This window comes from Saccopteryx leptura, chromosome 3, assembly GCF_036850995.1.
Source record: "Saccopteryx leptura isolate mSacLep1 chromosome 3, mSacLep1_pri_phased_curated, whole genome shotgun sequence".
In the NCBI taxonomy this organism is placed as follows: domain Eukaryota; kingdom Metazoa; phylum Chordata; class Mammalia; order Chiroptera; family Emballonuridae; genus Saccopteryx; species Saccopteryx leptura.
The window spans coordinates 63,750,809-63,778,234 of NC_089505.1; the positions used below are offsets into that span (position 1 = coordinate 63,750,809).

General features: G+C 50.3%; 1 protein-coding gene, 1 long non-coding RNA gene and 1 other non-coding gene across 4 annotated transcripts; 1 reads left to right on the forward strand and 2 right to left on the reverse strand.

The window, feature by feature from the left end:
• EML2 (EMAP like 2) lies at positions 1 to 27,426 on the reverse strand. Of its 2 annotated transcripts, XM_066373779.1 has the most exons (22): positions 27,298 to 27,426; positions 24,626 to 24,844; positions 24,410 to 24,533; positions 24,126 to 24,230; positions 21,213 to 21,241; positions 20,871 to 21,000; positions 16,712 to 16,861; positions 16,140 to 16,209; positions 15,933 to 16,043; positions 14,174 to 14,269; positions 13,188 to 13,322; positions 11,806 to 11,905; positions 9,470 to 9,624; positions 9,187 to 9,312; positions 7,298 to 7,429; positions 5,626 to 5,693; positions 5,284 to 5,372; positions 4,971 to 5,068; positions 4,378 to 4,465; positions 3,841 to 3,936; positions 2,762 to 2,892; positions 1 to 411 (listed from the first exon to the last, which is right to left on the reverse strand). In XM_066373779.1, the coding sequence occupies exons 1-22, from the start codon at positions 27,362 to 27,364 to the stop codon at positions 286 to 288; spliced, it is 2,445 nt and encodes an 814-aa protein (XP_066229876.1). In that variant the 5' UTR covers positions 27,365 to 27,426; the 3' UTR covers positions 1 to 285. The 2 variants fall into 2 exon arrangements, with proteins under 2 accessions (XP_066229876.1, XP_066229877.1); XM_066373780.1 differs by lacking the exons at positions 24,126 to 24,230; positions 24,410 to 24,533; positions 24,626 to 24,844; positions 27,298 to 27,426 and adding an exon at positions 21,717 to 21,807.
• LOC136401931 (U6 spliceosomal RNA) lies at positions 1,262 to 1,367 on the reverse strand. The gene has a single exon (XR_010750854.1). It is a non-coding gene; the product is annotated as a U6 spliceosomal RNA (small nuclear RNA).
• Positions 24,433 to 25,282, forward strand: LOC136399028 (uncharacterized). Its single transcript, XR_010750093.1, has 2 exons — positions 24,433 to 24,564; positions 24,774 to 25,282. It is a non-coding gene; the product is annotated as an uncharacterized lncRNA (long non-coding RNA).

A 27,426-nucleotide genomic window follows, 5' to 3' on the forward strand; every position in this document is an offset into this window, starting at 1 on the left:
GCACGTGTCTTTATTTCTGGATGATATAAAAGAATAAACTTAAAAACACCCCAAACCAAACACCATAAAGGCACCCCCAAAACAATGTGACCCCTCTTCCCACCCCGATAAATAGAGACTTCTGTCTGTCAGTCCACCCTCCCACCCCCATAACCCTCTCTGCTATAGACATACTCTGGGTATATATTACTCTACTCGACAATAGACATCTCCCGAAAATAGAATTCCAGCCCAGCCACTTGACTCTACCCTGGCCCCATGTCTGTGGGATCCCATCCCCCTACTTCAGACCACCCGCCACTGCAGTATGCTGGTATCTTTGCCCCCTGTGGTCAGGGCCATGCTGTCATCCCACAAGAAGGCCACATTTGTCACATGGCTGCTGTGTCCGCCGTATTTGTGGCCGAGGGCCTGTGATCAGAGAAAAAAGGAAGTGAAAGGTCAAAGGGAGCAATGCCACTCCATGTCCTCCCAAACTGACCCTCACCTCTTCTGCTTAATAAACCCCTCCTTAGGCCCTGGCCGGTTGGCTCAGTGGTAGAGCGTCGGCCTGGCGTGCAGAAGTCCCGGGTTCGATTCCCGGCCAGGGCACACAGGAGAAGCGCCCATCTGCTTCTCCACCCCTCCCCCTCTCCTTCCTCTCTGTCTCTCTCCTCCCCTTCCTCAGCCGAGGCTCCATTGGAGCAGAGATGGCCCGGGCGCTGGGGATGGCTCCTTGGCCTCTGCCCCAGGCGCTAGAGTGGCTCTGGTCGCGACAGAGCGACGCCCCGGAGGGGCAGAGCATCGCCCCCTGGTGGGCGTGCTGGGTGGATCCCAGTCGGGCACATGCGGGAGTCTGTCTGACTGTCTCTCCCCATTTCCAGCTTCAGAAAAATACAAAAAAAATAAAATAAAATAAAAAAATTAATAAACCCCTCCTTTAAGAACCAGGGCAACCAATCTGATTTCTTCAACAAGCCAATAGCATAAAAAAAATGAGTGTGCTCGTGGGGGAAGCTGTTGTAGATGACAAAATATGAGACATAAGCAAATGTAATGTCTGTACCTTGACTCAAACCAAGCGTAGAAGACCATTCTGGGGGACAATCAGGGAAATTTTAATACAGACTGGGTATTAGATCATATTAAAAAATGAATGTTAGTTTGCAGCATGAGCATGAATTGTAGATATGTAAGAGCTGTCTTTATTTTTGAGATATAAATGCTCATTTGGGGGGCTCAAAGGTCATATATGGATTTTTTAATACTTAATTTTTATTTTAAAAATATGGAACGCTTCACAAGTTTGTGTGTCATCTTTGCACAGGGGCCATGTAATCTTCTCTGTATTGTTCCAATTTTAGTATACATGCTGCCGAAGCAAGCACTGTGGTTTGTTTATAAAGTACAGGGGGAAGAACAGGAGAGAAAGAAGAAACAAGTATACCAAATCTGGTAATAGTTGTACATAGGTAATAGGTACAGAAGGGATCACTGTACTTTTATCTGCTTTTATGTACGCAAATCTCATAATAAAATGTTAAAATAAATTTCACCGCCGTTGGAACCAGATTAGTAAACTTAATGCCTAGTTTTAGGGTAGATATAGGTTATCTGCTGGCGGTTTGTGGATGAGTTACATATATTCTCAGTGTTTTTAGAAAGATAGTTCCTGTTTGACAGTGGTGGCACAGTGGATAGATCACTGACCTGTGACCATCCTAGGTTCAAAACCCTGAGGCCGCCAGCTTGAACATGGGATCATCAATATGATCCCATGGTCACTGGCTTGGCTTGAGCCCCTGGGTCAAGGTACATTTGAGAAGCAATTAAGGAACAACGAAAGCGACACAACTATGAGTTGATGCTTCTGGTCCCTCTCCCTTCCTGTCTCTCTTGCTAAAAAAAAAAAAAAAAAAAAAAAAGCTGACATTTACAAATTGAGGGAATTCACATTAAAATTTTGATTTCTATCTGACCCTGGCCTGTGGTGGCGCAGTGGATAAAGCATCCACCTAGAACGCTGAAATCACCGTTTGAAACCCTGGGCCTGCGCCTAGTCAAGGCACATATGAGAAACAACTACTACAAGTTGAGGCTTCCCACTCCACCACCTTCTTCTCTCTCTCTCTGTCCTCTCTCTAAAATTCAATAAAATCTTTTAAAAAAAATTTTTTTTCCAGCTTCTATCAGAAACTTGCAAATCTGTCTGTATTGAAGCAGCTTCCTACTGGAAATGGGATATAATCGGGTATATGGGATATAATCGGGTTTAAGGAGCAGCTGTTCCCTAGCCTCTTCTCAGCCTCATTCAATTCTCACTGCCTGTCTGACACTGTGGCCTTGGAGTTTGTGTTCCTTATCCTAGAACTGCAGGAGAATCACAGATGCTGCAGATCCAAAAACCTTAGACCAGTAACTACTTGGAATTGTCACCCACTTAGGTCAGCTCAGTGAGGTCAGTGACCATCTGACTTAGTTACTGCTGTATCCTCTGTTCCCAGGCACATAGAGGTGGTCAGTAAATATTTGTTCAGTTAATAAGGATAAAAGAATCAGAGATTAAAAAAAAAAAAAGAATTGGAGATCTCAGAACTGCAGCTGCTCAGAGATTTAGCACTTCATCAACCTTCAGGTTAAGAAAGGCCCTTGGGATCAAGCCCACTACCTTGTCCAGATGGGGAAACTGAGAATCAGAGAGGGCTGGAGGACCAGGGCCGCCTCAATCTTGCCCCTATTGCTGCTGGTTACCTCCACCCTGCCAGCCCCCACAGGGACTCACTCGAGGCTGACAACAGGGGTAGCTAAAGAGGTGGACTTTGCCAAAGTCATCAGCTGAAGCCAGCAACTTCCCATCATGGGAGCGCGCCACGGCGTTGATGTCAGTACCATCCGCTCCCTCAGACCAGATCCCTGTAGGCAAGATGGGGGTGGGGGGGTGGTAAGATGTCAGCAGGAGTCAGAGACCCGCCCCCCACAAATGGAACAGGCTCTGGCCCCAGCCTCCCTCTCACCCAGCCTATCTCTAGCCAGGGATGGCAGATAGAATGATCTTTTAAAAAGGTGTATCTGACCCTGTTCCCCCACTGCTTAAAACCTTCATGGCTCCCTAGTGGCCTCCAGAGAAGGCCCAGGCTTCTTGCCATGATCCCCCAAGCCCTGCCTGCCCTGGTACCCCACTGCTCCAGCCTCATCCTCACTAGTACTCTCCTGTAACTCTGCAATGATTAAGCCTTCTTATAGTTCTCCAGATGCCAAGCTCTGTGTCACCTCTGGGCTTCTGTATATGCTATCATTCCCTTTGCCTAGAGACCTTCACTGCCCTGGAATATGTCCAATCCTCTAGCATAGATGTCTTTTCTTCCACGAAGTCCTCCCTGACTTTCTTGCAGGCTGAGGCCAGATGTCACCTCTGGGCTTCCTTGTTCCTGCCTGATCTACTTTGGGTTGTTCAGAGACAGGTCTGTCTCCCCCACTGGACTATAAGCACCATGATTCCAAGGCTGGGGCCGCTTAAGTCACCACTATGTCCCAGCACTGACTAGCGCAGGGTACGAGGTGCTCAGGAAGTATGTGGTAACTACATTAATGCCTTAATAAAGGAGTGGCTGAGGCATGGGCAGTATAATTCTCTCTGGGTCAGGTGCCATCATCCATCCAGTCTCACTTCATTACAGGTCCAAGGGACTTCCACAGTCATTTCACCCTACCCTTTCCTGGTACTCAGATATTGCCCACAGGTGTAAAAGAGTGTTTCCCACCCTGGAGGTAACCAATAGAAAGAGACTGTGAATACCACCAGACAGGGATGTTTCTTGGAACTTCTGTGTTCAGTGAGATCTTCCCCATTCCAGAACTTACCAAACACTCCAAACCCCAGGACACAAGTAGCCGTGGCCCATTCCATATTCCTCACAGCATCTGCACTGGTGATCTGCTTACAGGTGGCCGGGTCCCCTGGGGCAGAATATGGGGGAGGAATTCAAAGCTGAAAGAACTACTGACATAAAGCATCCATTTCACAGACGATGACCATTGAGGTCCAAGACATGACGTGAGGGTCACAGGGCTTATTCCACTTCTTCAGACTGGCCAAGGGGGCTGGATTCTGGGTCCGGACACCCCAAGATCTGAGCAGGGGTATCTGCTTAGAAACCTATACCCCACCCAGTCAACCAGTAAGGGGAGGATTTGGTAAAAAGTAGGGTCTACCAGGAGACCATCAGAAGCCAAGAAAGCAACTAATCAGAACAGCCCCTAAATACTACAGTCAGAGGAGGGAGACTTGAAGAAGCCCATGTCTCCCCCACCTCCCAGAACTCGGAGAAGTCTATGTAAATCACACAACATACATAAGGAGGCTGATGAAGAAATGCCTTTGCATCTCTAAGAACTCACAGTACAGAATCTCATAATCCCCGGAGTTGGTGACAAAGCAGCTGCTGTCCTGGGCCCAGTCCAGGTGGGTGATAAAACTGGAATGGCCCTGCGGGGAGGGGAGAGGTGGAGTTAGAGCCGGAGGGGGCGGGGTTAGAACAGGAAAGATGGCTGGCAAAATTCTGAAGTGGAGTGAGAACACAAAGGGGCGGTACAAAGACCTTTGGATCGTGGGGGCGGGGCCAGACTACCATGGGCGGGGCCAGACAAAAAGGGCTTAAAACACAAGGGGAGTTTAGAACAAGTGGGCAGAACTAGACACAGAGGGACGGGCTTTGAATGCAAAGGGCTGCTGGGCCACACAGAGGGTGCTCAGAACGTGAGGGCGGGACTACAAGGGGCGGGCTTAGGATGCAGGGGGCAGGGCTACACAAACGGGCAGGATTAGGACACAGGATGGGGTAAGTATGTGGTCGGGGCTAAACTCCTTGAGGTGATCAGGGCAGAGTCAGTTAGTTGAATGTTGAAGATGTGCTCCGTTGAGGTAGAAAATTCGTTAATTCTGCACCCCCTAGACGGGGTGGCGGCACGGGCTGGGGCCACTGCCCACTCACCGAGCACTTGCCCAGACGGCTGACCTTGCGGCCGCCCTGGTCCACCGTGTACACGTACACCAAGTTGTCGTGGGAGCCCACGGCCAGGTACGCCCCGTCTGGGGGAGGGGGAGGGGGGCTATGAGGAGGCACCCAGGCTCCGCCCCCTCCTCTCAGAATCAAACCCCGCTGTCCCAGACTCCCAAACTCCATCCCCACTATAGTCCTAGACCACAGCCAGGCCTGGCCACAGGCTCCACCCCTTCCCCCTGACAATTACTCAGCCTTGGTTCCCAGGCCTTGCCTCTCCAAGATCCTAGGCCCTACCCCTTACCTGGGGAGAAGCTGACCACTGAGATCTGCTCATTGCCATCTGTATGGATAGCCACCAGGTCATGGGTCTCCGTGTCCAGCAGCAGCCATCTTTAAGAAGAAGGCATGGGAGTGGAGGAAGGGTGAGCTGATCTGGTAGGATGGGGGCAATCTGTGGGGCCTCAGGGAGGGGCCCCAGAAGAGATTTGGGAGAGGCAGAATGTTGGGAGATCAAGTCTTGGTAAACTGTTGGTACCTAATTAATGCTCTCTGTAGGCTCTGGGGTAGAAAGGAATGGGGATCAAAGGACAGTTTGGGAGAGGGGAGAGCAGAGAAGCCCTCCAAATGCCCAATTCAGCTTTACCTGCCGGTCACTGTGCCCACAGCCAGGACAGAACCACTGGGGTGGAAGCCAGCAGAGCGGGCAGGGTCCTGGCGGGGGGGAGAGAAGCAGGGCTCAGAGCTGGGGCCCCCATCCATCTGGCCATTCCCTGCCCCAGAACAAACTCTCAGCCAGGCCTGGAGGCTCCCACCTCCTTCTGCTGCCCTCCGGGGACCCACTGCCTCGGACACTGTGCCACCGCCTGGTCAGGCTGTCTCTCTCTCGCTTAAAGAATAAAAAAAATCCCAAGTCCCATCCACAGTGTTGATTCAGAGGGTCTGGATTTAGGACCAGAAATCTGCAGTTTGCAATGAGCTCCCTCTAGTTATTCCTATTTGGGTTGTGTGTTGACCACAACTGGAGAAACTGGCTTAACACTTTATACACATCATCTTTTTAACTTCTCCCCCTCAGTCTCCATAAGTGTGACAAATCCCCACTCAGAAACAGGCTCAGAGAGGTAAAGTCACTCACCCGTCATCATAATGTAATTTATAATTATAGTTGATGCTGATTTAAAATTTTTTTTATTGACTTTAGAAAGAAGAGAGAGAGAGACACTGATTTAGGAGAAGGGAGAGAGCAAGAGACAGGAACATTGATCTCTTCCTATATGTGCCCCAACCCGGGATCGAACTGGCAACCTCTGTGCTTAAGGACAATGATCTAACCTATTGAGCTATCCTGCCAGGGCTCCTTTCCTTTTTTTTTTTAAATTGATTTAAAAAGAGAGAGCCTGACCAGGCAGTGGCACAGTGGACAGAGCATCAGACTGGGATGTGGAGGACCCAGTTTTTATTAAAGATTTTATTTATTCATTATAGAGGGGGGGGGAGCAGGAAGCATCAACTCCCATATGTGCCTTGACCAGGCAAGCCCAGGGTTTTGAACCAGCAACCTCAGCGTTTCCAGGTTGACGCTTTATCCACTGCGCCACCACAGGTCAGGCCAGAGGACCCAGTTTTGAGACCCCGAGGTTCCCAGCTTGAGTGCAAGCTCATCCAGTTTGAGCAAGGTTCACCAGCTTGAGCCCAAGGTCACTGGCTCGAGCAAGGGGTCACTCAGTCTGCTGTAGCCCCATGGTCAAGGCACATATGAGAAATCAATCAATGAACAACTAAGGAGCCGCAATGAAGAATTGATGTTTCTCATCTCTCTCCTTTCCTGTCTGTCTATCCCTATCTGTCCCTCTCTCTGACTGTCTCTGCCACAAAAAAAAAAAAAAAAAAAGAGAAACACAGATTTTGTTGTTCCACTTATTTATGCATTCATTGGTTGATCCTAGTATATGCCCCGACCAGAGATAGAACCCACAACCATGGTGTATTGGGACCATGCGCTAACCAACTGAGCTACCCGACCAGGGCCACGATGGTCTTTTCTTGAACTCAGTGGTTCCTCACTCCCACCCTCCTGACTGGAGCAGCAGCTCCCCTGGTGGGTTGGTTCTGTGTTGTTCTGGGCATCCTTTCAGTTGAGGAACCTCTCCTCCAGCCCGTCCAAGTGAGTTTTTAAGGGTTTGAGTTTGTAAGGAAGTATTAAGTCGCCTCTGCTTAAAACGATTGAACATGGTTTCCTTCTGATGCACGGAGTCCTGAATCACTGACACAAGTACTACTGTTAGAACGGTGTGTTGAGTCCCCTGTGCCCCTACCTCAATGATCCTGCTCCACAAGGGCTGGTGGGACTCCACGCTCCACAGATGTACCAGCTTATCCTGCCCACCTGTTACAAACTGTGCCCGGCTGGGATGTGTGGCCAGGCCCCACAGCTCTTCCACGTGGCCCTGACGGAAACAGAAAACAGCAGACTGGAGACCACATGCTGGCCCTTCCCGCAGGCCTGGTACTAGAAATCTAGCCCAGCAACAAACCTGTTCACAGATGATCCAGGGAATACCCTTCCCCAGTGTGAAGGAGGCTTAGGTGGGACAGACCTCTGCCAGCAGGTGGCTTGAAGCAAATGCCACCCCCCCACTCTGCTTTCCAGTTTGCACAGTGGGAGACTCACGAGCATGGTGAGCAGGAGCTTGACTTTGGGAGTGAGCCAGCACCCAGAAGGCTGTGGGACCGGTGCACTTGGCCTGGTGGGTCAGACTTCAGCTCTCTGCTATGGACTGTGGCAGTCGCCGGGGTAAGGGATTTCTTGAGAGTCTCAGTTTTTATCTTCTGTAAAACGGGGCTAACCATAGCACTGGTGTGCTTCCTCAAATCATGGCTAGAAAGAGTACCAGGCTAGTATAAAGTGCTTACAAAGTAGAAGTGGCTAGTTTATTATTTACAGCATAAACTATTAATATATTATTAATTGATAAGTCATTAACACTGATAATTAATATTACTATTATATAATAATTGGCATCAGTGTAATAGTAATGCTAATAATTAATCTTATTAATAATATAGTTGATCATATAAAATATTAGTAACATTATTAGGGGTCTCCAAGTTCTCTTCTGGGGACATCTAGAAAATCCCTCTAGCCCTTGTTTTGTTTTTTTTTTGTTTTTGATTTTATTTATTAATTTTAGAGAGAGAAAAGGGGAAAGAGAAAGAGAGAGAGAGACAGACAGAAACATTGATCTGTTCCTGTATGTGCCCTGACCGGGGACTGAACTTGCAATCTCTAAGCTCTGGGACAAAGCTCTAACCAACCAAACTATCCATCCAGGGCTAGCGCTTGTTTTTCTTCATATCATTCCCATGGGAACTAGAGCCAGAGGAGGGATCTAAATGCAGCAGCATGGATTTCAGCTAGCTTGTCAGAGAGAAAAAATGCACAGAGGGGGTGAAGGAAGGGGGACCACTGAACAGGAAGCAAGTTTGGCTAAGCCTCTGAGCATTTACTCTGGGTCAACACTCTTCTATTAATAAATGCTGTGTGCGAACTGACTCACAAATCATCACAAAACCCAATGGGTCAGCTCTGTTATCTTCCCGTACATAGAGGCACAGAGGTTACTCGCTTTCCTCATATTACACAGCTAATGAGTGACAGGGCTGTGATTGGATCCCAGCCAGTGAAACTCCAGAACTTATATTCCTAACAACCACATTATACCACCTTACAGGTGGGGGCATTGTTAAAAGTGTGGGGGTAGGGTTTTGGCACACCAGGAGGGGGGAGTGATTATGTGAACTGCAAGAAGAAAAACAGCAGACTCCAGAGGGCCCTCCCAGATCCTTGAACCTGGAGACCTGGGAGGTACGTGGCCCCAGGTGTGTGCAGCATTGTGACAACCTGCCACAGCACTTAACATCAGAAAAGGACACCACCCTGGTTAGAGCTGGGGAAGCTCAGCTGGCGCAGGGTCCTGGGGACCTTCTGCTGTGCTAACAGTTCACCTGTGGGTTGCCGGATCATGGGAGTTCTGGGAGAGGTCCTAGGTCAGGGTGGGGTTATGGAGCAGGAGCAGATAAAGGGAAGGTAAGTGGTGTTTGCCAGGCCAGAGGAAAAGTAGGGAGCAGGGAGGTGAAGAAAAACAAGGGAAGAGAGGAGAGATGTGGGGCATGGAGGCAGGCAGGTGCAGAAGAAAGAGTTTACCTGAACGAGCAGCGAGAAGCCCGTGTGGACAGAGCCCTGCAGGATGGAGTTGCGGGTGGTCCCCACATACAGTGTGTCTCCCCGGCCCTCTGCCACGGTGCGCACAGGGCCAAAGTCCTCAGGAACCTGGGTAAGCAAAAGCAGAGAAGGCTGGCCCTGAGTGTAGGACACAAACTGGGGTGGGGATGGGAGTGACATGCTGGGGAGAGGAGGGTCTAGCATTAGGAGCCCTAGTGGGGCGAGGGAGGGTCTTGTCGCCTTCATAGGAGTCCCCCCTCCTCACCTCCACCTCCTGAAGCTTGCTGTAGTCAGAACCCCAGAGGACCACCCGCCGATCGCGGCCACCTCCAGACACCAGCGTCCCGTCCCGCAGGGCGCATAGCCCAAACACGCCACCATCATGGGCACCCAGCACCACCTGTGTGATGCGGTTTCCACCTTTGGGATGGCCAGAAGCAGGGATCAGTACAGGGAAAGCTTCCCTGAAAGCACCTCAAACTCTCAATTCTACATCTAGCCATTTACCCACCTTTCCTTCTATCTACTCTCCACCGACCCACTCACCTGTTCAAATACCCTGTCATCCATCCATTACACCATCTAAACTAACATCCTCCCCTCTACCAATCCACCCTTTGATCTATCCACCCACTCACCAATCTACCGGTCTGTCTATCCATTTATCCACGCCTCAGCTACTTACCTACCCACCCATCTATCCATTCATCTAGCCATCCACCCTTCCTTCCTTCCTGCCATCCATCTATCCATCCATCAATCCACCTCTCATCCATTCATTCACCCTCTGCTTCATCCAAGTACCCATTCACCAATCAATCTATCCTTCTAGCCAAACATCCACCCATTTCCATGTATCCACTCACCCATCTCTCCACTCATCTGTCAGTCTAACCATCCATTTATTCATTAACTGATTCAATCAACAATTACTTAACATTTACTCTGGGCCCAGCCATTGGTTAAAACAATCAACTCGGGGGGTAAAGTGGCTCTCTTTTCCTCCCTGGCTGCTTGCCGTCATGAATGACACAGTAACTATCCAGACCAGGAAGTTTATGACCAACAGACTACTTCAGCGGAAACAAATGGTCATTGATGTCCTTCACCCTGGGAAGGCAACAGTACCCAAGACAGAAATCCGGGAAAAACTAGCCAAAATGTATAAGACCACACCAGATGTCATCTTTGTGTTTGGCTTCAGAACCCATTTTGGTGGTGGCAAGACAACTGGTTTTGGCATGATTTATGATTCCTTGGACTATGCAAAGAAAAATGAACCCAAACATAGTCTTGCAAGAGTAGGTATCTTCATTTTGTTCAACAGCTGCTGAAGACATTTGTCAATAGCGTGTGTTTTGGGTACAGTGGAATAAGCCAGAGCAAGCAGTCTGGGCAGGGACAACATTCAGACTTAAAGAACTCTTAAGGGAGAGTGTGGGGGTTCAGAGGTGGGGTCTGCAGCATTTGAGTTGGGTCCAGATCAGCAGGTAAAATAGTATTCCTGGAGGTAGGACCTAGAAGTGGTGAATTTGGGGAGGAAGGTTGGCACCAAATAAATTGAAGTCCTTATCATCAAAAAACAAACCACCAATCAACTCATACAATCATTCATTCATTCATTCATTCATAATTAATCCACTTCCTAGAACAATTCATTCTTCATAATACATTAACCCACTGGCTGAGATAATCATTCACTCATTCATTCATTGCTTTATTGACCTACTACCTGGGAAGAGATCTGTTCATTCATTAACACAGTCATCCGTTAGGGGGGACAACCGTTTATTTAGTTAGTTATTTTTAGTGAGAGAGAGAGAGAGACAGACAGATAGGAAGGGACGAGATGAGAAGCATCAACTCGTAGTTGCAGCACTTTGGTTATTCACTGATTGATTTCTCTCTTGTACATGCCTTGACTGAAGGGCTCCAGGTAAATCTGTGACCCCTTGCTCAAGTCAGTGACCTTTGGGCTCAAGTCAGTGACCAGGGGATCATGTCTATGATCCCACACTCAAGTTGGCAACCCAGCACTAAAGCTGGTGAGCCCATGCTCAAGCCAGTGACCTCAGGGCTTCAAACCTGGGACCTCAGCATCCCAAGTTGATGCTCTATCCTCTGCGCCACCACCTGGTCAGGCCATTGTTTTCGTTTTTGTTTCTATTCAACTAATCATCCACTATTAAGGAAGACAGCACATTCATTTACTCAATTCTTCCATTCATTTACTCATTCTTTCATTCATTGACTAGAACAACCCCTTCATTTCCTCATTCCCTTATTCATTCATTCATTGCTCTGAAACAAACCACCTCTCCATCTATCCACCCACCAACCACAACTGGGTTAACCCATTCATTTATAGTTCAAATCTGACCCATAGCGTGGTATTTGCAGAGGACAAGGGTGGGAAATAAGTACACATTTCAAGGAGGTGGGATATTGGAGCCAAGCCTTGAAGGGGGTACTGGAATTGAGTAAGTAAGGATTTAGCCTGTTTTATCATACATTTAACACAAGCAGAGTCAGAGGAAGGGAGACACAGCCAAAAGGGATTAGGGAGGATGTTAGGGAACAAACAGGTGGTGTGACACTGACCTTTGCCCCAAACATAGAGGTTCCCCCCAGAGTCCCCGGTGACCACATCACCACCCTCCAAAAAGGTCACACACAGCACGTACTTCGGTTTCTCGTGTTTCTAAGGTGAGGGAGAAGAGGAAGGTGTCAGAAGGTAGCTGAAGCTGGGTGGCCTCCCAGAGCTCACCCATTATCCAGGAATATGGTCCAGGGGGATCCCTCCATGCTTTTGGGTGCGGCCCTGTATGAAGTATCCCGATATCCAACCCATCTCCATGGAGCGCTCACTTCACCGAGTTTCTGACCAGTGTCTCTTTCCCATCCTGGACCCACTTCCTGCCTACTCTCTCTCTACTCCCTGATTTCTGTTCCTCTGTCCTCAGTTTCCCCTCTTCTCTTCCCTTTGGATTCCCCTCTCTCTGCCCCTGACCCTCACTTCTCTTCTCTCCCCCCCTCCTTCCCCATCTCTATCTCTAGGTCCCTCTCCCAGCCCCACCCTACCCCTTTCTCAGTATCCGTTTCATCTCTACCTGTGCCATGGTGTTCTCAAGGCCTCTCCTTTTGGGTTGAAGCCCCAAATCCCACCAGCAGGGGAGCCCCATCAGAAGTGCCCCTGGCCTGACCAGGCAGTGACGCAGTGGATAGAGTGTCAGACTGGGATGCGGAAGACCCAGGTTCGAGACCCCGAGCTCACCAGCTTGAGCTCATCTGGTTTGAGCAAAAAGCCCACCAGCATGAACCCAAGGTCGCTGGCTCCAGCAAGGGGTTACTCAGTCTACTGAAGGCCCGCGGTCAAGGCACATATGAGAAAGCAATCAATGAACAACTAAGGTGTTGCAACGCGCAATGTAAAACTAATGATTGATGCTTCTCATCTCTCTCCATTCCTGTCTGTCTGTCCCTGTCTATCCCTCTCTCTGACTCACTCTCTGTCTCTGTAAAAAATAAAATAAAATAAATAGAGCGTGTGTTGCTATACGCAAAGTCACGTGTCTCTCAAGAACCCTAGCAGGTGAATATTCTTAAAAAAAAAAAAAAAAAGAAGTGCCCCTGGATCTTCTCTCCTGGGCCCTCTGCTTCCCATCCAATTCCTCTATCTTGGTGCACATTTCTCTGCCAGTTGGCCTCTAACCTCTCTGTGTTTATCCATAATACAGACAACCACAGCACCCTTTTACTATCTGCTAGGAGCCGCTAAACTGTTCATCTCACTGATTCCTCACAACTCAGAGTTCGGGATCATCCTCATGGTACAGATAAGGAAATTGAGGCCCTGGAAGGCACCATCTCAGCATCTGCGTCATCTGAAGTCTCTGGAACCCTCTGGAATACCCCACTGTCTCCCTGGGTGTCCTTGCCTGCCCCTCTCAGGCCCAGCCCGTCCTACCATCCCTGGCACTTACCTCAAAGAGTCCCTGCCGCTTGCTCAGGCTGCCCCCCTCCAGGCTCCAGAAGTGGATGTGCGACTTCCCGCAGGTGATGAGCATGGCGGGGTCTGTGGGGTGGAAGGTGGCCACCAGCACAGCCTCGTTGGAGCACTGTGGGGAACAGGGAGATCTGAGTGAGGTCCTCAAAGCCACCAGGGCCACCACACCCACCCCATGTAGGACTGCTCCCGTGTAGGTTGTGCAGTGCACACCCAACTTTTCTGTATCTTTCCAACCCAGGCAAACTAAGGTACAGGAGGCAGGCCCAACAGCAAAGTGTGATTCCCGCCTTCAGTAACATAACAGCAAGACACCATGACTGTGCTGTGCTTTACAATTAACCCCAAAGCACCCTATGAGGTAAGGCTCGTTAGTGCTCCCCTATTACAGATAAAGAACTAAAGCTCAAAGAGGTGAAATCACTTACCCAAGGCCACAAAGCCCGGTAAACACGATATTCAGAATCCACTCACATAGGTCTGAACCCAGAGCCCAGGCTCTCAACCTTTCATCCTCCCCCAAACCGTGGGCCCTAATCTAGAACCCACATCTCTCATCCCCACCCCAGAAACGGTGTATGACCTTGGGCAAGGATTTGTCCCCTCTACCATGCCTCAGCTTCCTCATCGGTAAAAGTCTACTGCCCAGGGATGTAAGTCAAAGTCCATCTTGAACATTACAGGACTATAGAGTCACCAGCTACCTTATACCAACACCTCTGTTGGGCCTGGTACACCACCCCATATCCCAACATCAAAGCCAAGTCCCTACAAGGAAGATGCTACCATTATCTCCATTTTACAGATGAGACAACTGAGGCTCGGAGGGCAAGCCCAAAGTCACACAGCCAGCAAATGGCAAAGCCAGAACTTAAACAAGAGTCTGATACCAGACTCCTAACCACTGAGATCCAACCAGTCCCACAGGGGCATCCTAAGAAGGGATAAGAATGGCCACCCTACCTTGCTATCCACCACCTTGGTCTCCTTGGCCCAGTCCCACACGGAGAGCATGTGATCGTTGGATTCATCCACTGCACAGAGCAGGTTGCCCCCATTCTAGGAGAGAGAGGCACGGAGAGTCGGCATCCACCCCCGCCAAATGCCCAAATACCGGGTCGTTTGACATTCAGGCTCGTTTTCAGATTTTTAAGGGCTGTGGCCCATGTCATGCGAAGCACATTTAAAAATTTTATAATTTTCTTTTTGAATGGCTTGTCCCTAAGGAGTCCATCTAATTTACCCTCAGCTACAGTTTCTCTGTAGTCACAATGCAGTCAGAAATTCTTACTGAGACTATCTAGTCTCCATTTTCCTATAGAACGACTTTTTTGTATGTATATAAAATTAATCAAGTTGGTAAAAGGTTTTTTCATACCTTTAGTTAAAGAGCGGTTAATTTTTATTTGGCAGGGTTCCCCCCCAAACACACACACTTCTGCAACAAAATAGCTTTCTCCTCCCAAAGCTCACAGTGTCTCTTTAGAACTCGGAAAACTTGTGATGCTCTAACTCAAGGTTTCTTAAACTATTTGTGCGAGGACTGGATTTTTTGTTTTTTTAATTCATTTGAGAGGAAGTTGGAGGATGAGAGAGGGGAAGAGAGAAAGAATGATTTGCTGTTCCACTTATTCATGCATTCATTGGTTGTTCTTGTATGTGCCCTAACCGGGGATTGAGCCTGCAACCTCAGCATATTGGAACAATGCTCTGACTCCCTTAGCTACCAGCAAGAGCCTGGTTATTTTTTATTTCTCTTTTTTTTAAACAAATGTTTTTATTTATTCATTTTAGAGAGGAGAGAGAAAGAGAGAGAGAGAGAAGGGGGTAGGTGCAGGAAGCATCAACTCCCATATGTGCCCTGACCAGACAAGCCCAGGGTTTCGAACCAGAGACCTCAGTGTTCCAGGTTGACACTTTATCCACCGCACTGCCATAGGTCAGGCTGTTGTTTTATTTCTCAATCCACTGCAGAAAACACTTTGGCAAAATAATGATAAAAATGTAATATATGGTCTAACCAGGGGTCTCAAACTCGCGGCCCGCATGCGGCCCGCCCACCAATTTTGTGCGGCTGCAGACTGGCCTGCAGACTAATCCACGAAGTTTGATTAGTCTGCGGGCCACACAAAATTGGTGGGCGGGCCGCATGCGGCCCGCGAGTTTGAGACCCCTGGTCTAACCCGTGGTGGCACAGTGGATAGAGCATCAGCCTGGCATGCTGAGTGCCCAGGTTCAAAGCCCCCAGTTTGCCGGTTTGAGTGTGGGCTCAACCAGCTTGAGTGCGGGGTCATTAGCTTGGCTGGAGCCCCTCAGTCAAGGCACATATGAGAAGCAATCAATGAACTAAAGTGATGCAACTATGAGGTGATGCTTCTCATCTCTCTCCCTTCCTATCTGTCTGTCTGTCTCTCTCTGGAAAAAAAAAAAAAGGAATGAAAGGTGGTGTGAAAAATAATGCAACAGCATTAAATAATCTATAGGGGTCACTGAGGAGTTTGTCTGGAGCAGTCAGGACCTACGGGCCCCCCTTATGAGGGCTAAAAGAACACGCCTGTGAAGTCAGAGACTGGCACTCAGCCTGGAGGGCCTGAATTCTGCCAGGGGCATGGCCCACGCCTGTGACATCACAGCAAAGTCATGGCATCCATCCCAAAGTGCTAGGTGGGAAGGTGTTACACTGGTTCCTGATTCCGGAGGTGAGGGTCAGTGTAGGACTCACCGATTTGGAAAAGCCCACACAGCACACAGCTCTGTCAAACACCCCCAGGCCCAGCACATGTAAGGTGGAGAGGGAAACTGAGTCCCAGATGCGCACGTGGGGTGGCAGTGGCTGCAGGAAAGAAAGAGGCCTGTTACCTGGGGGCCTGGCTGCCTGTGCCCCTCCAAGACCCCAGCACTCTCCTGGTTCTGCCCTCTTCACTGTTACCTTCCCTTCCTTAGTGGTGCCCGCCACTTGCCCAGTAGCAATGGTGACCATATCAGGGTGAACAGCCAGGCTAGAGAGAGAGGACAGATAAGACAGGGCTCAGTGGGAGCGAGGGGACCCAGGACCCCTCCCATAGCATGCCACAGTCATGATGCCCAGTTATTCATTCCACAAGTTGGTTGACTGGGTTACTTAGTCACTAAATATTTATTTTGTCTTTCAGTAGCAATAAAAGGGGTACCCTCTGGGTACCCTAGCTCAGAAGCAAGACTTAGACCTGGGCTCTCTAATTCAAGTGCCCACAGGGCTCAGGCCTGTACCACAAATGGCCAGGAAGCACCTATTTAAAGAGGCCGCCACCAAATGGGTCTAACATATTGTGGGACTGCCTGGGGTGCCAGCTAGAAGTTTTTAAAAGTGAAAAATCCAGGCATTTGAGTAAATTGACCAACATTTGAAATATAATCAATTCACTTTTTTTTTCCCTTCTGAATTCAGCCTGCAGGCCAGCTAAGACCGGCCCCTAATTCTGTCCTGAGCAGGCTCTCTCCAGGTCGCCTCCCAGGCCTCACCATTTGATGTCATCATTATGTCCCAGGTAGTGTCGCTGCCTCTGTTCCTCCACGCTGTACAGTACGGCCACAGAGGCCACGAAGTACACAATCTCCCCTGTGGGCAGCAGGTAAAGGTTGGCGCGGCAGTCTCGGCCACGGTAGCCATAGCTGGAGATGCCCGGTGGCCGGTTAAGGAGCCTGTTTGGCATTGCATGTGCTGACTACCGAACTCAACGAGGTAGGCGGAGCTAGGTTTTCTTGCTTCCAAGCTTACCCTGGTGGGGGCTTGAATGATGGCTCGCCCTCAAAATTATGTCCAAGATATAAACCCTCCCCCGCCAACCTGTGAATGTGGCCTTACTTGGAAAAGGAGTCTTTGTAGATGTAATTGAGGATTTTTACTTTTATTTTATTTTTTTGAGACAGGAACATCGAGCTGTTTCTCTATGTGTCCAGACTGGGAACCAAACCAGCAACCTCTGTGCTTCTGGACGATACTCCAACCAACTGTGCAGCCAAATAGCCAGGGCTTAATTTTTTATGTATTGATTTTTTTTTTTTCTTTTTAGAGAGAGACAGAGAGAAGAGAGTGAGAGGGGAAGCACTGATTTGTTGTTCCATTCAGTTGAGCGTTCATTGGTTGTTTCCCATTTGTGCCCTGACCAGTGATCAAACCCATAACCTGGTCATTTCGTTGTTTGGGGACAACGCTCTAATCGGCTGAGCTAACCAGCCAGGGCCAATTGAGGATCTTAAGAAGAGATTAGCTGGGTTATCTGGGTGAGCCCAAATCCAATGACAAGCATCCTCAGAGCACACAAAGAGAAGACACAGACCCAGGGGTGGAAATGACCAGGTAAAAATAGAGATTGGAGGCCCTGGCCGGTTGGCTCAGTGGTAGAGCGTTGGCCTGGAGTGCAGGAGTCCTGGGTTCGATTCCCAGCCAGGACACACAGGAGAAGCACCCATCTGCTTCTCCACCCCTCGCCCTCTCCTTCCTCTCTGTCTCTCTCTTCCCCTCCCGCAGTCAAGGCTCCATTGGAGCAAAGTTGGCCCGGGCACTGAGGATGGCTCCATGTGCCTCAGACACTAGAATGGCTCTGGTTGCAACAGAGCAATGCCCCAGATGGGCAGAGCATCGCCCCCTGGTGGGCATGCCGGGTGGATCCCGGTTGGGCGCATGTGGGAGTCTGTCTGACTGCCTCCCCGTTTCCAATTTCAGAAAAATACAAAAAAATAAATAAAGAAAGAAAGAAAAAAAGAAAGATAGAGATTGGAGTGGTGCAGCCTCAAGCCAAAGAACTCTTGGCTGTCAAACAGCCACCAGAAGCTAGGAGACAAACATGGAGCAAATTCTCCCCAGAACCTCAGGAGTGTGTGGCCCTGCTAACACCTTGATTTGGGGCTTCCGGATATCAGGACTCCGAGAGATTTTTGTTGTTTTAAGCCACCCAATGTGTGGTCATTTATTACAACAGCCACAGGAAACTAATACAACCTCCAGCCCGCCGCTCTTCCTGGGAGAGAGGCTGTTAAACCCATTACCAGTAAGTCAGTTTACATCCCTCCTCATCTCAGAACCTCCCATGGGTCCTATCTCACTCAGAGTCAAAGTCCTTAAGAAAGCCCAGACACAAATCCTGGTTGATCTGGGCCATGACTCCTCATCCCCCTCATACCTACTCAGCTCCAGTCACAGGAGTCTACTCCCTGTTCTCACCTCAGGGGCTTTGCACTGGCTGTTCGCATCTCCCCATGGCTCCCTTACTTCCTTCAGTTCTCTGCTCAACTGTCAGCACCCTGGAGAGACCCTCCCGCACGTGCTGTATGAAACTGAAAGCTCAGGCCCCTCACTGCCGCCACACCCCCCCCCCCCCCCGCATATTTCTGCACTGCACTCATCACATCCCACATGCTGTCTGTTTAATTTATCTGTCTCAACTAGAGTCTGCTCCAAGAGGGCAGGGATGTTTGTCCATTTTGCTCATTGCTGTATTCTCCATGCCCAGATCAGGGCCCAGTACACAGCTGACATATAGGTTAATAATAAAAATAAATAATACAATAGGTTAATAAATAACAACAGTACAAGAACAGACTGTTTCACATACTTACAAGTGTAAACCTACTTTTGTCCACTCCTGTACAAAGTCAGTATCTGCTGAAGGAAGGACTGACTCTCCTGTGTTCAGAACTTTCTATGGTTCCCGTCTCCTAGAAGAAAGCCCCAGATCCCCGCGCTGGCCTGGTGGGCCCTCCCTGGCTCTAGCAGGGTTTCTGCCTTCCCTTGCTCTGTTTTTGGAGTTCTTAAAAATGGCACGATCATTACCACCACCCCAGGCCTTGGCATTAACTTTCCCTTTGCCTAGTGCCTTCTACCTGCCACGTTCCTCAGCTGTTGCCTCCTCAGTGACATCCCTCAGGTTCATTTCCTCCACTGGACCTATCCCACTTAGTAATCAACTGGTTTATTTAACTGTCCCTACTCCCCAATGAGACTGACTTCCACGGGAACTCAGGGCTGTTTTATGTTCACTTCTGAAACTCCTCTTCGGAGAAGCCTTCCCTGACCCCCACGTTGGGGCAGCTGCCCTTCCTCTGCTCCCCATCCAGCCTTGCCCACTCTGAGTAGTCACTGTCAAAAAGTCTGTCCTCACACTGGACTGTGAACCCAGAAGGGCAGGTAGACCCTGTCACAGTGACTACTGGGTCCCCAGCCTTTGGCCCCTGAAAATGTTCAGAAAGCTTTGAATGAATGGAAACATGCATATCCCAACCCCACAACTGCCCCACCCTGCAGTCATTTCTGAGATGGGAAATGAGATCCACACTGACTTTTCCTGGCTCAGCTGCCTCTGATCTGATGCTATCAAGCCCATCCTGGCACAACAGCTAGGTATTTCTTGATTCCTGTGTATATTTCTGGCTGCCTCAAAGACACTCTGGGATCCAACATCCCTGCCTCCTCCAGGGCACAAACCAAGGCCAGGACAAGACAGGAACTGCTCCCCAAGGATGCTGATTGCAGACCCCAGTGAGTTTAGAAAAAGCTTGGGGTCCAGAGTCAAAGTTCTGGACACAAATCTGCTCTGACTCCCTAGGACAGGGCTCAGTCCCCTCTCTTGGCCTCAGTTTCCTCACCTAGGAATGGCAGGGGGGGTGTAATATACTGCTTATAAAAATTAGGGGATATTTTATCGCTTCATATTCATTTTGAAGTATCCCCTAATTTTTGTGAGCAGTATAATTCCCAACCTGCCGGCCTCAGAGAGCTCTTGGAGGCCACTGGTTATAGAAATACATCCCAATTCTACAAAAGAAAAGGATCATATTATTCAACTTCTTTATACAGCAAAGAATTTAGCATGTAAGTGCTCAATAACAATTAGTTGTTATTTTACCAATCTCTGTTTATGGGGCATATATATATTATGAGCTCAGCACCACTACAGACTGTTTCACAGGCCAATGGTTCTGAGATCATGAAATCCATTTTTCAGAGGAGGCAACTGAGGTACAGAGAGGCAAGGTGACTTGTCCACACAGCCAGCCACAGGGTAGGCTGGGGCTTCAACCCATTTCTGCCAGACTCTAAAGACAGGGTTCTTAACCGTTACCAACTTCTGTTTCTCAAATACACCAAACTAAATCTGGCCACAGAGCCTTGTATTTGCTGAGGCCTGTTTGGAGCATTCTAGTTCTTCCTATGCTGGCTCCTAATTGTTCAATTCACAGCCCAAATGCCCTTTCCTCAGAAAAACCTAGTATTCCCCTCACATGAGCTTAGCTTATTATATTCCCAGCATTTATTACTAACTGTAATTATCTTATTTATTTAACCACTGGTTTCTCTGTTATCATCTGTGTCCACACCAGCTTTAAAAGGTGAGCTCCATGAACCAGCTTGCAAATAGAAGAGAATCTGACATATGGAAGGCACCCAGCAAACGTTTGCTCCTTTAATGAATCATAAAAGATCCTCTCAGTTATCCTGCCTTTCTCTGCTCCAGGGTCATCTTGACCCCTCAAGCCACAGAGGCCTGGGGGGGAGGTGTCCCCATCATCGTACAAAGACACTTGTATGTGCTCAAGTCCCACACTAAAAGGACTTTTGTCCCCTCCTGACTGGAGGATGTGAGATGGGGGCGGGGAGGTAGGGATTAAAGCAAAAGGATACACCCAGTCCAGCTTGAGTCTGCAGGAAGGCAGCTCTGAGCGTGTGTCCAGGCTATACGTGGGCGCCAGCTCATCCGGGATCAGCATAAGCACAGGACGGCCCCTCAGGAACATTTTCACGGAGCCCTCCTCTGCCAGGACAGCCCCAGAGGTCAGGCACTGACAGCAGCCTCCCATCCCGATTTCCTCTCCCCTTCAGGTTTTACGTTTTAAAAAAAAAAATTACATGGGGAAACTGAGGCCAGAGAGGTAAAAGTCTAACAGTCAGGTCCCCTGACCTCCAGCTCTTGGACTCTCACCCCAGCAAGCCCCCAACCAAGCCCCTCCCCCTCCCCCCACTTACCCATGCTGAAGATAACTTCTTTGGTTTTGCTGTCAGGACAGAACAAAAAAGAAAAAAAGCACCCTAATTAGCAGGCAGGTCAGAAAAGGGGAGACAACACTCTTCCACCCCACCGCTCCCCGGAGGTCTCTGATGAGTAATGGGGTCCGCGTAAGGAGCGGAGCGCTGCCTCTCTGCAGGCAGTGTGCTTTGCTCGGTTGATCTTGCAGAGCCTAAGACACAGGCCCAGAGAGGCAGTGATCGCCAAAGATCACACAGCACGAAGTAGCAGGGACGCGATCCTGGAAGAGGGATGTCACCAGGAACTCCTCCCTCCTAAATAGCACAAGCCCCAAACTTCAAGCAGCAAGGAAAGCAGTGAAAGTTTAAGGAAAGGGGTGTGTCTCCATGTTTCCTCCGCCGGCAAAAAGGAGTGATGCTCGCGGGCCTGGATTTCTAGCGAGTGGCGAGACTCGGAATGCAGGCCCCGGGAGAGCGGAAAGGAGGGGTCTGTAAGGGTCTCACCCAACTCCAAAGCTACTCATGGCGGCGGCTGGCTGGCGGAGCTTCGAGACCGGGGGTGGAGCCGGGACCGGCCCCGCCGCTTCCGGCCCTGGGAGGCGCCCACGCCGCCGCACCCTGCCCCGCCCTCCGCGACTGACCCCGAGAACCGGCGGGTCACACCCAGTCTCAGGTCCCGGGCTGTGGGGTCCTGACACAAGGCTCTTTTGGGGGTTGGGTAAGAATGTTGTTTGAGAACACGGACTCGGGGACGTTCAAACCCCAGCTCTGTCACTTCCTAGCAGTGCGGACAAGTTGTCCAACCTCTGCCTCAGTTTCCTTGTTAGTAAAATAAGGGTAATAAGAGTACCTACATTCCCGGGGTGGTTGCGAGGATTAATTTAGTTAATTCATATAAAGTGCCTGGAATAGTGCCTGTACAGGGCTATGTACATGTTTGCTATTATTTGTAATGTGTGGGATTGAAATGTATGGATTTTAACCCTGGTCCTGCCTTACTCGGGCTCTCAGGCCCTCACCACGCCCACTGCATCATGACCCCGCCCACCGAAGCAGTGTGGCCCCGCCTCCGGATGTTGGCCACGCCCATATTCCTATCATACCCACCTTACTGATCTTGCCCTAGAGTTGACTTTCTTTTGATCATTGACCCCTCCCTTGAGGCCTCCTCCCCTTCTCGTCCCTCCAAGCATCCTGATAGCGACCACGTTCACGTAATCCAGTCCCTGAATTGAGTCCCTCCAAGCTTCCAGGTTGTCTCCGCCTCCTGATATTTGACCACGCCCACCTACGACCACACTGACATTGGCCCAGACCGAGGCTTCGCTCCACCTGGCTTCTAATGTCTGACATTCCTCAACCTGGTCGCATCCCTGGTGACCCCCGCCTCACGTTCTGATTTATCCCAGGCTATCATTCTGTCCACTCCCTCAAATTCCAATCACGCCCCTCCCTCTGAATCCCCCATTCTCTAAAGAAATTCCCCTGAGACTTACGGCCTTAGTCCCACCCCTAAGCAATGGGAACTCTACTTTACATAAATTAGCTTTGCCCACAAGCCTGGCTTGTCATTGACCTCTACTCTGGCTCACCCAGGAGACCCTGATATCCACGCCTCCTATGTTCTAATTCAGCCCTGTTAAGGTTTTGACCACACCCCTCAATGTTGGCTCCGCCTTTCCAGGCCTTCCACTGCAACCATACTACCGTATTTCCCCATGTATAAGACGCACCCTTTTTTCGAAAAATTTGGGGTTTAAAAACAGGGTGCGTCTTATACAGTGGTTGTCAAGTCATTTAAGAAGTGTGGCATTTCAAATGCCATAGATGGAACTGAGGATGAGGCAATATATGAAAACTGATTCGTCATCAGACACAGATGAGGACAAGCTAATGCAGGGGTCCCCAAACTACGGCCCCGTGGGCCGCATGCGGCCCCCTGAGGCCATTTATCTGGCCCCTGCCGCACTTCCGGAAGGGGCACCTCTTTCATTGGTGGTCAGTGAGAGGAGCATAGTTCCCATTGAAATACTGGTCAGTTTGTTGATTTAAATTTACTTGTTCTTTATTTTAAATATTGTATTTGTTCCCGTTTTGTTTTTTTACTTTAAAATAAAATATGTGCAGTGTGCATAGGATTTGTTCATAGTGTTTTTATAGTCCGGCCCTCCAGTGGTCTGAGGGACAGTGAACTGGCCCCCTGTGTAAAAAGTTTGGGGACCCCTGAGCTAATGGATGGGAGTCTTGAAAGTGATGAGGAGTTGTATGAATTTTATGATGAATAAAACTTGAGTTCAAGGCCCTGGCCTGCTGGCTCAGTGGTAGAGCATTGGCCTGGCATGCAGGAGTCCCGGGTTCGATTCCAGGCCAGGGCACACAGGAGAAGCGCCCATCTGCTTCTCCACCCCTCCCCCTCTCCTTCCTCTCTGTCTCTCTCTTCCCCTCCCGCAGCCAGGGCTCCATTGGAGCAAAGTTGGCCCAGGCGCTGAGGATGGCTCTGTGGCCTCTGCCTCAGGCGCTAGAATGGCTCTGGTTGCAACAGAGCGATGCCCCAGATGGGCAGAGCATCGCCCCCTGGTGGGCGTGCCGGGTGGATCCCGGTCGGGCGCATGCGGGAGTCTGTCTGACTGCCTCCCTGTTTCCAACTACAGAAAAATACTAAATAAATAAATAAATAAAAACAAATTTCGGGCCCCCAAATTAAGGTGCGTCTTATACATGGGGAAATACGTTATTTAAAGATTAGTTTCCTCAGAGCTTCCGGCACTGTCCCCGTAATTCTGAACTAGAAGACTTCACTCTAGGTTACCATCTCGTGACCTGAAGCATCACCCTAAATTCCCCATCCTTTTCGATGCCTATCTGAGGTCCTGGCCCCAAAGTCTGACACATGGCCCCGCCTCCGATACTTACCCTTCCTTTTTGGCGCTACAATTGCTGCTAGAGGATGTGGTGCGGCTGCGGGGATCCTCGCGGCGTACCGAGGCGAGGCGCTCTGGTGACAAGTAGCGGCGGACACTGCGAAAAGGAGCACAGAGTTAGGGGAGGAGTCTGCGAAGCCCCAGGCGAATGAGGAAGGCGGGAGAATCTCCCGGCACCTTTCATTGCTGGAGTTCCGGCACAGGAGTCCATCCCTCTCCAAACTGTTTCCCACAAGGACTTGGAGGAGGATGGCGATCCCAGTTTCCGTGCATTACCTGCGCGCAGAGGTCGCCTCCTTCTTGGGGGAAGATGGGGATGTGGCATAGCCGCCCACACGCCGCGGAGGTCCTGAGCCATTGAGGGGCGTCCGGGTGGGAAGGCCTTTCAAGAGCTGACACACTACAGAGATGAGGTTAGAGGACAGAAGCAGGTGAGTGTGGAGTCCGAGCCCCAGCCCTCCCTATCTCACCCCTCCAATCTAGCAAAGATACCCGAAGCTGTGGTGCCTAAGCGCGGAGGCGCCCGGCCCTTAGGGGTACCCCGCGCGCGCAGCGCAGCGCCCTGCTCCTCGCATGCCCGTAGACGACGCAACGCGTCAGCCAGCGCAGCCTTTAGGACAGCCAGCTCGTCTTCCTGCAGCTGCAGCCTCTGCTCCAGCGCCGACACGCGGTCGTCCACCTCCATGCCGCTCGTGCCTGACAAATTGTCATCTGGAAAGCAAGAGAGTGCTGGCTGTGGGAGCCACCCAAGAACTCCAACGCCTGAGGTGTCCCACCAGCCTTCCTGGGTCTAAGCGGGGGGCCAGCCACGCCCCTTCCTCTCCCGCAACCTGGGGCTGGGACACTTGAAGATGGACCAAGAAGAGGGCTCCGAGGAGGAAGGAAATCCCCACAGCTCTCACCCCTTGCTCCCACAGTCTTCTCTGCTCAGCGCCCTGGAGGTGTGACCTGAGGGAAGTCCCTTCCTCTCTTACCTCCTAAGAGTCTATGAAACATAGCCTCTCGACTCTGGTTTTAAGGTTCTAGGACCTTAAGATGCTAAATATTTATGAGTGATATCAACATTTTAAGGATGACATCAACTTATTCCTAGTGACACCAATGTTCTAGAATTAATTTCTGATGATTATCAGTATTTTATCGCGGGTACTAACGTTCCCTCTCTGTTTCTAAGACTTTCCAAGACAAAAAGTCGTGCCTGGTACCTCCTCTTCCCATGCTCTCCCCACGTCGGGGTTCGACCGTAGAGCAGGCTGCAAAAACAGAGTTTCTGCGGCCCCTGGCGGCCGACTTGAGGGTTGCAGGTAGCGCATAGACCCAGGAGACTCAGGGAGGGGAGATGCCGGCAGGGATCAGACACACAAACTCTTCTTCAATCGGATCTTCTCTTTTCTGTTCCCCTTTTTAATATCGCTTCTGTACCCCACGCCCCAGATTCGTCTCTTCCTCTCTTTCCAGTCTTTGAGTGCTGCCAAATAACTCCTCCATCCCACCCCACCCTCCCATTTTCCCGAAACGGGAGGGACGGAGGACAGAGGTAGTCACCCTTCCCCCTTTCTCCCAGACCGCTCATACCCAGACTCATTGCTGGCAACAACCGAGGTAGCCTTGGCTCCCAGCCCAGTAGATTTAAAGGTGGTAGCATTAACAGGGACAGGGCATGGAGGTCGCACCTGACATCCCGCAGCGGTAGGCTGCCCCGCCCGTCCACTGGGCTCCGCAGTGCAGCCTTCGGTCCCTCCCCTCCATCCCCCCACAGTCCAATCGCCTGGCGGGACTCGCCCGCCCTGCCCCCCACCCAGCGCCTCTCTGGTCGGGTGCCAAGACCTGCAAAGGAAGGTGGGGACCTCCCAAGGTCGGAGGGAGATAGCTGTGAGGGTTTGGAACTCAAGACGAGGAAATCTTGGGGTCCCGTTGGCATCACATATGCAAAGGAGCAAAACTAAGGACAGAGAATGGAGAAGTATGCAGAAACTCTCCAAAGGTCACAGTCAATGCGTGAGGGGCAGGAGGGCCCAATCACTTCGTTGTGCCAAGCCCCTTCTAACCTACCATTAATAATGCTAATCCAATAAAAAATGAGATCTGCTATATCAGGCTTACATGAGACAGGCACTGTTCATGCAAAATGCTTAGCACATTTCATTTTGGTGATACTTAATGCTCCCTGCAACTCTAGCAGTTGTGCTATCATATACATTTTAGGAAGAGGGAAGGAGGAAGGGGACTGAGGCCCAGAGAGGTGAAATGACTTTTACATGGACACACAGCCTTTCAGCAGCAGAAAAGGTACTGGACCTAGGTTTAAGCACCCTGTCATTCTGCTTAGAGGGGCAGAGGAGGACAAAATAAGCAAGCAAGGTGGTCCTCTGTCAACTCCAATGGTTCCTGGCACTGGGGTGTGCACCCAGGAGAGTAAGCCTCTAAACTGGAAGAAGGTCCCTTCTTAGGGACCTGAGTGAAATAGAGGAGCTTTCTCTTTGGTCCTTCAGCCCCCCCCCCTTCAAAGAAGGCAGCTGCATTTTGAAGGCTTGGCCTGCCCCCTCTCCCATGACTCAAGTCCTCTGATCCCTCCAGACCATTCCTCTCACCCTCAGCTTTTTTGCCCAGAAACCAGTCCCTACTTCCTATTTCTTCTCCCATCTCCCCTCTTCACTGCCTCTAGTTGCCCTCATTTAGGCCTGACACCCACAATGGCCCTTCTGGTGTCCTACTCATTTGTTTAGGGAGGAGTGAGTCCTAATGGATGGCAGGGGTGGGGCTTAAGGATTTGGGAGGTGTAATGGAAGCAAAGTCCGCTGGTGGTCCAGGTCCCACACCCAGTCCACAAGCCAACACCAAATCCCACCCTCCCCTTGATTTTTCTGTCCCTCTGTCAGGGAGAAAGGGGGGAGGGTCCCAGAGGATTGAGAGGGAATAAGGAGGACCAAACTGCAGACCTCCAGGCCTTCTCCCCTTTAACCTTCCCTGGAGAGAAGAGGAGGGTGGAAGCAAGTGGGGGACTGGGATCAGGAGCTTTGGGGATCAGGGACCTTGCTCTGGGGTCATGATCCTTCTGGGGGAGAAATGGAGATCTTCAGCAAGGGACGAGAATGGGGACTTGGAAGCAGAAGGTTGGGGCAGGAGGAGATGGGTCCAGGGTCTGAAGTGTGGAAGGCTCTTACCGTTGCAGTATTGAAGCAGTGAGGACGTGTCGTAGAGGCCGCAGAAGGCCGGGCCGCGCTCTGCCATCGCCCCGACACAGCCACCGCCAGCACCCCCAGCCCCAGCACGGGCCCGGTCCCCCCCCCAGG